The 9030-nt window shown below is 33.9% G+C and overlaps 1 protein-coding gene across 1 annotated transcript; it reads left to right on the top strand.

Annotated features, from left to right (window-relative positions):
• Positions 1 to 1369: 1369 nt before the first annotated feature.
• Positions 1370 to 3843, top strand: LOC145137098 (uncharacterized). The gene has a single exon (XM_079071240.1). The coding sequence runs from the start codon at positions 1527 to 1529 to the stop codon at positions 3495 to 3497; it is 1971 nt and encodes a 656-aa protein (XP_078927366.1). The 5' UTR covers positions 1370 to 1526; the 3' UTR covers positions 3498 to 3843.
• Positions 3844 to 9030: the final 5187 nt, after the last annotated feature.

Genomic DNA, 9030 nt, shown 5'->3' on the forward strand with positions numbered 1-9030 from the left:
AGCTTTTAGCCCTTGGTGTATGATTTCCTATGTTCCTACATCTTTAATTAATTCTCATAAGGATAATTTTTGGATAATTTTATACTTATTCTTAAATTGCTTCATGTATCCCTTTTATTAGAAAAAATAGTATCTGTATATCCTCATAATTTGATAATTATATGAATGAAAAAAATATACATATAATAGCATACATAAATATACATATAATAGCATACGTAAATATATACTCTTTAATAAAATCTAATATGTCAATTTAGCATGATCTGTCCATGTTCCTCTACTAATATTTTCTTTCAAGTCCTTCCAATTTCGGTGTCATTGTTTTAATGCTGCACTATCCCTTTCTATTACTTTCATCTTTTCTTTCGTTATAACAATATTTCATAATATAATGTTTGATTTGACTATCGAAAATATCTAATAAGGATTTATAGAAAATAAAATACAAAAAACGAGTAAATCAAGTTATTATCATAAAAATATTCTAATTATTGTGAAAAGGAAAATAAGTTTTTTTTGTAACTTTTTATTTTCTCAATTCTCTTTAATATCTATATTTATTTTCAAAATAATGAAACAAACTAAGAATCAAATTTAAATTTAAATATTAAAAATACGAAATTGGGAAAAAAGTGTAATTTATTTATTATTTATGTCTAATTACATAGTAAAACCACTATAATGCTTTTAAATACACTTTATTATTTATGTTTAATAAACACCCACTTCAAATTATTGCATTTTAATTTGTTTTGGTGAGAGATGACATGATTCAACAGGGATTTATAACATGTTCTTCAGTAAAAAAAACCCTATTCATATTTATTAAAAAGTTTTATATTTATGGATAAAAAGAAGTATCACATACTTCATTAATATTTTCGTTCTACTATCTATAGATCACTTTGGATTCTATTAATTGTCACCACATAACTTATAGTATTTCATATTGTCATTAATGTTATCCCATTTTGTTATATATAGTTTCACAATACAAAACCTTACTTCCAATTGCGTGCCAACATATAATAGCTTTTACGTCTCGTAGATCAATCAATCCATGTATATTAATTAAAATCATAAAACAAAAACCTTAAAAGAATTATAATAGAAACATACTGTATTAAGCTTTAATGATCTTAGACTAATAGTCATCTTGCATTTATAGCATCTTTAAAAACATATAGACTTATTAATAACATTAAATAGCGATAATGACGTGGAAAATTTAAAAGCCAGCTGTCATCTGAACATGCATAGGACCAACAATCTGGCACACATGTTAATTGTTCAAAATCTGAAGGGTATAACAGTAATTTCATGCAAGTTTTGGTTTCAGTACATTAGCCTATGACCGTTACACTTGCTAAAGACAGCCTTCATTTCGTCATCTTCCATTTAATGCCACCATTTTCACTCTACTCTCTGCAACCCACCATTCATACACCAAGAAAGCGGCAGCAGCTTTTGCCTTCAGACCCCCACCATCACCACAATGGCGACACAAAGACAGTAACCAATCAATGGACTCCGACAGACCACCACCACCACATCGTACCCCATCCACTTCTTCCACCAGCGACCTCTTTATCTGCTTCACATCCCGACACCATTCTTCATCCATGAAGATCTCATCGAAATCGATCTTGAGTCCAGGTAGAGCTGGTGGACGTGATCCACCAATCTCCCTATCAACCTCCCTGAGCCGTAGGCTAAGAACCAGTCGCAGTATTAAAGGCGGTGCATCTCCGGCGATGTTTCCCACCACCGGAAAGAAAAGAGGCGGCGGTTTTGATAACCCTGAACCCTCTTCTCCTAAAGTCACTTGCATTGGTCAAGTTAGGGTTAAGAGCAAGAAGAAACAAGGGAAAAGGTTGAGAACTTTATCGAGAAGGCATAGCACCGGAGATGTTAGTTTTAGAAAACTAGATCATTCTCGTGATGGGTTTAGTAAAAGTACGAATCTTGGGTCGAATTATCAACAGGGTAGTAATAGTTTCAGTAGTAATCAGGAGAACTTGCCGGAGCAGAGGCATAACCAGAGATGGGTTCATCTGCCATTGACGATTTGCGAAGCTTTAAGGGCATTTGGGTCGGAGTTCAGCTGTTTGTTTCCTTGCCGATCTTCATGTTTTTCTCCGGCAACAGAGAGGGAGAAGGAAGAGAAGACGTCTATAGGGAGAGGAGAGGAGTTGGATAGTCACCGGCATGGTTCTAGTTCTTGTGCTGCGGTGTTTACACGGTGGTTGGTGGCTTTTCAGGACGGAGATGATGGCGATAGAGGTAGTAGGAGAGAGATTGAGCTGGTTGTAGGAGGAGATGATGAAGATGACGATGATAGAAGCATGAGGACTTCAAGAAGACATGTATTTGATGATTTAGAGATCGTAAATAATAGAATTGAGGGGACAAAAGATGAAGCAAGAGTGAGCATTTGTATACCACCAAAGAATGCTCTGTTGTTGATGAGATGTAGATCTGATCCTTTAAAGATGGAAGCTCTTGCAAATAGATTGTGGGCACCAACGATTGATCAAAATGATGAGGAAGATGAAGAATTTCTTGACGATGAATATGAAATCCAGCCAAAAATATTTGATTCGAAGGAATCTAAAGATAACGATCAAGAAGACGAAGCTAATCAAGAAACGAACTTGAAACGTAGTGTTGAAGATGAAGAAGAATATCAAGAACAAAACCCAGAAATCTATGAAGACGAAGAAGAAATTACAGTTTTTGGGTCATTATTTGATGAAATTGTAGATCAAGAACTTCAAGAACCTGATGAAATGGAGGATTCTAGAGAACTATTTGAAGAAGATGAAATCCCAGAAATTGAAACAGAGGAGTCACACATTGAAAAATTCAAATTCTTTCAAGGAAAAAACGAAGAAGAAATGGTGGCCGAATTTGCAGGGAGATCTGAAACTACGGAAGAAATGGTAACCGAGTCAAAGGAGAGAGACAATGGAGTTCTAGAGAGAGAAGGGTTGCCGGATTGTTTACTGTTAATGATGTATGAGCCTAAGCTATCAATGGAGGTTTCAAAGGAGACATGGGTATCCAGTAAGGACTTCATCCGGCGGCATTCGAGTAAAAAAAAGCCTCCACAACCGCCGCCGCCGCCACCGGTCAAACAAACAGACGGTGAAGACGAGTCAAAGGTCAGTACCACCACCTTCACTACTCTTTCAAGCGCTACAAAACATGTGACAGCTGAGGCTGCGTCTGCGGCAGCGGTTGCTCCGCCAATCCAGCCAGGCCGATCGTCGTGTTCATTACCTCGACGACCACCGTCTATGGCGGAGATGCTAGAACAGAAGCTCGTAAATGCGGTGGGGTACGAGCCGTTTGTGCTGACTCGATGCAAATCGGAGCCGATGAGAACAGCGGCGGCTAAGCTAGCGCCGGATTCTTGCTTTTGGAAAAACAGGAAGCTGGAGCCGCTCCGGCGAGCTTCATTCGGCGTCGGCGCGGCGGGGTTAGGGTTTTAAATCAAGTAAAGTCAAAACCAAAAAAAGACAAAAAAAATAGCTGTTGTTGTACTGCAAACAGTTCTAGCACAAGGTGGGCTGGACATGTTGTACATTGATTAGGAATCTAGACTCATAATACACTTGATTTGTAGAAATAATCTTGTATCAAATGTTGCAGTAGGTGGTTGTACTGTACAATCACTCAATGCAGATTGTACAAGTATGTGATGCATGGATAGATGCATGTACATATTTATCTACACTAGTTTCTTGGTACTAGTTTTCTTTGAATATTGATGTAGTCTATGCTTTTGTACTCCATTTCTCAACACACCACAAGTTCCTAAGAACATTTTGGGTCAAAGATGTTTCTTTTGTTATGTTGTATTTAATCTAGACAACATTTAATCTGGACGTAAATGTATAAAAGCATTAATTTAATTTAATATATACATAAAGGCATAATATATTTAACTTAATATAGGCAACTGTGTGCATTAAGACACCGGTGTTTATACACAATTCTAGTGAAGGGTTTTTTGTTTTTTGTTTTTTTTTTTTTTTTTTTTTTTTTTTTAAGTCCAGGTAGTAAAGTGGCTGAATGAAACTAGACATCCATTTTTTTATTAAATTTCAAAAATCAATTAATTTTTACAATATTAATCAACTTTTAACAAAATTTATTAATTTTAACACGAGGGCAATCGAGAGTAAAAGAAATTCGGAAAAGTAATCAAGAGTTAATGTCTTAGTGTATTAAGGCAAATTTCTTTTTGCTTTAACCTATTAAGTTATATACAGATTATGTTTAAAAGAAAAAAAAAACTATATGTAGTAGTTAAGCGATTAACTAGTAAGAAAACAACAATATATAACTTGACTTGAACAAAAAGAAGTGCAACAATGAGTTAACATAAAGAAGATTGGTGCAGAAAACAATGAGAAATATGCAAATAGATATCCAAGGATAGTAATAAAAAAAAAAAAAAAAAAAAAGGAGAATGCAACAACACACATAAAAAGCAAAAAGTGTAAGGGGACTCTTGCTAGGTCATATCAATATCATTTTAGCATTATCTTTTAAAAGGTATTCTTTTAGATCAAGTCAAGTTCACCTTTGGCAAAAGATTAAATGAAAACAGGTACAACCCCACTACTTTTAAGGGTATGTAAACACTAAAATTGCATAAAAACATGCTTGTACGCAAATTGGAAAGTGACAAGACAAATAAGTTAAGATAAAATGTTAAATTAGCTTAAGTTAAAACCTAATAAATCAAGTTAGTGTGACATGAAACAATTTATTCTAGGGATATGTTTTGTACCCAATATACAATCGAACTTGTTGTTTGTGTTCACCATAACCCTTTTGACCGTCTTTTGACCTGTGATGGCTGGTTAAAGGGTTATGGTGAACACAAACAACAAGTTCGATGGTATATTGGATACAAAAAAAAGGAAAGGGACCAAATGAGAACAAACTCGACAGTTAGTTACCCTCCTAAGTCATTTTCCCTTTACCCATTTACAGAAAATCTCACGTCATCTCCTACTCATATTAATGACTTTATGATATTCATTCTTGCTTCTCTTCAAAACATAACCCACGAAAGAACATTATTCATACATGTAAAACTTTGTAATGCACTTGAATATTTATTAGGGGAATCTTGATTGAAAATGTGCATTTCATGACTACATTTACATTTCCAATCAAATAATTTATCGTAAGGTTGTCAAGATCGGGATCCTACGTAAGATCGTTTTTGGGTTTGCAAGATCGGGATCGTAAGATCGGAATCGAGATCCTAAGATCCCACATAATAAAATATAATTTTAATTTATAATTTTTAATAATGAAAAATAGTTCAAACATTCAATTTTTCGTTCAAAAGTTATAAAAACTTCAAAATATTAGTCATAAGTCGCAACACAAAATGATAAATGCTAAATTGGTAAATGTAAAAGACATAAAGTAGTAAAAAAAAACTCATTTGAAAAAAAAAATTCAAAGGAGGTAGGATCGGATCGGATCTCGATCCTATGATCCTACTTACGATCTTACGATCCTACCTGCGATCCTACCCCAAATACGATCTTTTTACGATCCATATCGTTTTTCATACCTAGGATCGTAGGATCGTACGATCCTACGATCAGGATCGCGATTTGACAACCATGATTTATCGTATCATGGATTCTAGACAAGTCTGCAAACGAATGGAATCACAAGTGCTGTGATTTTTTAGTTTACTTGGCTTTAAGATCGAATTCATGGGATAAGATACAACATCAATGTGTGAAAGATCATGAAGCTTTTGCAGACATATCAGCATAATATACCTTGAGGTAAACATTTATGCCGATAAAGATACCTCTCATACACAATCATATCCTTTTACAGAGAGTTGTTGACAGCTAACCACAGTAAGCATAACATAGACCATGTTTTGGCGAACTACCCCTCTGAAACGCTCCCACTTCTGAATTTCTAATGAAGAGCATTTCAGAGGGGTAGCTTCGTCAAAACATGGTCTATGTTATGCTTATTTTGGTTAGCCATCAACAACTCTAATGAAGAGAATTCGTTTGAAGACTTGTCTAGAATCCATGATACGATAAATCATTTGATTGGAAATGTAAATATAGTCATGAAATGCACCTGCTCAATCAAGATTCCCCAAATAAATATTCAAGTGCATTACAAAGTTTTACATGTATGAATAATGTTCTTTCGTGGGTTATGTTTTGAAGAGAAACAAGAGTGAATCTAATAAAGTCATTAATATGAGCAGGAGATAACGTGGGATTTTCTATAAATGAGTAAAGGGAAAATGACTCGGGATGGTAACCGACCATTGAGTTTGTTCTCATTTGGTCAGTTTCCTTTTTTTGTACCCAATATACCATCAAACTTGTTGTTTGTGTTTCCCATAACCCTTTGACCGACTATCACATGTCAAAAGTCGGTCAAAAGGGTTATGGTGAACACAAACAACAAGTTCGATGATATATTGGGTACAAAAAAAAGGAAATGGACCAAACGAAAACAAACCCAACAATTAGTTACCCTCCAGATTCATTTTCCCTTAATAAAATATTCAGAAATATTTAGAAAATTTTAAATCTAATAACTCTCCAACACTACTTCATTTAGCTTTTGAATTAAGAGATTTTATTAGTATTATTACAAGCTTTAAATTGTATTCATGAACAAAGTTTTTTTTGTTTAATTTATTTTCTTAAGATCTAAAAAGCAAAATCTCAAAAGCCAGTTTCCGATACAATAACATAATCTATTTTGTTCGAACAATCTTCTTTTTGATGATATATTATGTTTGGAAAATATACAAATGTTATGCCCTTGAAGACTTTAAACTTTTGCCTTAATGCAATTTTAGTAGTATAAGATATAAACTATCATAGCCATCACAATATTATAAGGTTGAAAGGAGTAGAACATACCGTGCTGCCACATTATCTTTGAAGCCACAAATTGTTTGTCATGTCAATATTGCCATACAAAATAAATGACATACCATTTTCAGGCGTGTGTCAGGTTGGTAAATTAGAAAAAAAAAGTAGCATAAGCTCACTCTATCTCTCTCTCTCACACACACACACACACACACAATGTTGTTTGATCCATGTTTGCTCAGCATGACGATATGCCACCGTCAGGGGACGGTGTATGCCATGGTTGCCGAGTTAAGTGTCGAGCTATATGTCGGCCACTCCCCAAAGCCTAATTATACACCCACACACCCACATACATATTTCATCATTAGGATTTATTTACCCATACCCTCCTAAATTTAGTCATATTGTAATCCAAAGTATCAATGCAATTCTTATAATGTATTATGTAAACTATGCTAATAACATTGGGGTCAACGTGAATTAAAGGTCCAAATTTCACTTTTTGTTTAGAAAAAATTGGTCCTTGTGCTTTCGCAAAAATTACAGATAAGGTTCAAAAAGTTTCCGACTTGCATGGAAAGAATTTTCTGTGATTTTGGTCTTGTTACACTTGAAATGTATTTTCCCTTTTCATTTTTTTTTTCCATTCTCTTTATTAATTTTAGTATATAAATATTTAGAAAAAAATAAAAAATATAATCCCACCCCACCCACCCCTCTCCACCATTAACCTCCTCCTCCTCCTCTCTCTCTCTCTCTCTCTCTCTCTCTCTCTCTCTCATGTTTAGTGCTTCACTTGCAAAACCCACATACTAATGAACACACACATGTTGCGATTCTGAAACCTAACAACGTAGCTTTTTTCGATTCTTTCACTTCCAGAAATTGAATGCTTTCTTCATTTCAAAAAGGAAATCTGAATGTAGCTTGGAAGGGTTATAGTTTACATCGGAGTCACAATTTACCTGATGTGGGTGACCCTTCCCCAATTCGATTTGAACTCCAGGGTACGGGTGGGATTGAATTGGGATCGGAGGTCATTGTCGTTTTCTTTCTTTGGCTCTTCAGGACCCGAAACATGAACAAGATTGTTGTCGGATTCCTTTTTCGGGTTTCATTTGTGGGCTTTTCTAAACTTTCTCAATTTAAAGAACTCCATTTACGATCCTAGTAAAAAAAAAAAAGCAAGCTCAATAAAGTAAAAAAAAAAAAAGAAATATAGAGCATACAGGAAACAGTGATATCAAACAATGAAACACCCACAACTTGACAAAAGACTGATCAGATTAAAATGCCATCAAATGGACTGAGAATCCATAGATCTAACTACATTTTCGCCACGAAGATTCTTCACGTTAAAAAAGAGATGTTTCCTTGAATGAAATTGGCAACAATACATAATCTCAAAAGATGTCATAATAAACACAAATATCGATTAAGAAGAGAAGAAACAATGAGAAAGGTTTGGTAAAGTAGATTCGCTGCAATACATACCAAAAATCAGCAACGCGAAATCCAGTGAAAGCGATGCTAGGAAAGTGTAAAGAATGTTGACATTCATGCTTGCTTTCTCCCACTTGATATGTTTTTAGATTTATTGGTGAATTGACTTTTGTTTTTGTTGCTAATTAGAGCCAACTGAGGTTTGATGAGAGAGAGACATATGTCCATTCTTTTCTTTTTTATTTTTAAATAATAAAAGATTAAACTAAGTATGAAAAAAATACAAAAAATAAATTAAAATGGCAAAACGGCTATTTCAAGTTTTTCAGGACCAAAACCATAAAAAATTCTTGATTTTAGATTTTCCATTTAAGTCGGAAACTTTTTGGACCTTATCCATAGTTTTTACGAAACCATAGAGACTAATTTTGCAGTTTTGTTTTGCTTTATAAAAGGAACTTTTGTGTATATATATATATATAAAAACATAGTTTTTTTTTTTTCGTTTTTTTAATTTTTAAGAAGCTATTTTTATCGAAAAATGATTTTAAATATACCAAAATTCATTATTTTTTATTCTCTACAAATAGACATCTATATTGACATACTTTTAAGATAAAATAAAAAAATTATTTTTTTTATATTTTCAGCTATCGTTATTCATAAATGAATAAAAATGTATCAGATT

This window comes from Lactuca virosa, chromosome 9 (genome assembly GCF_052849685.1).
Source record: "Lactuca virosa cultivar CGN04683 chromosome 9, Lactuca_virosa_CGN04683_v6, whole genome shotgun sequence".
Taxonomy (NCBI): domain Eukaryota; kingdom Viridiplantae; phylum Streptophyta; class Magnoliopsida; order Asterales; family Asteraceae; genus Lactuca; species Lactuca virosa.

Excerpts from the sequence above, each read along its gene's own strand:
- LOC145137098 (XM_079071240.1), top strand. The coding sequence starts at position 1,527 with ATGGACTCCGACAGACCACCACCACCACATCGTACCCCATCCACTTCT.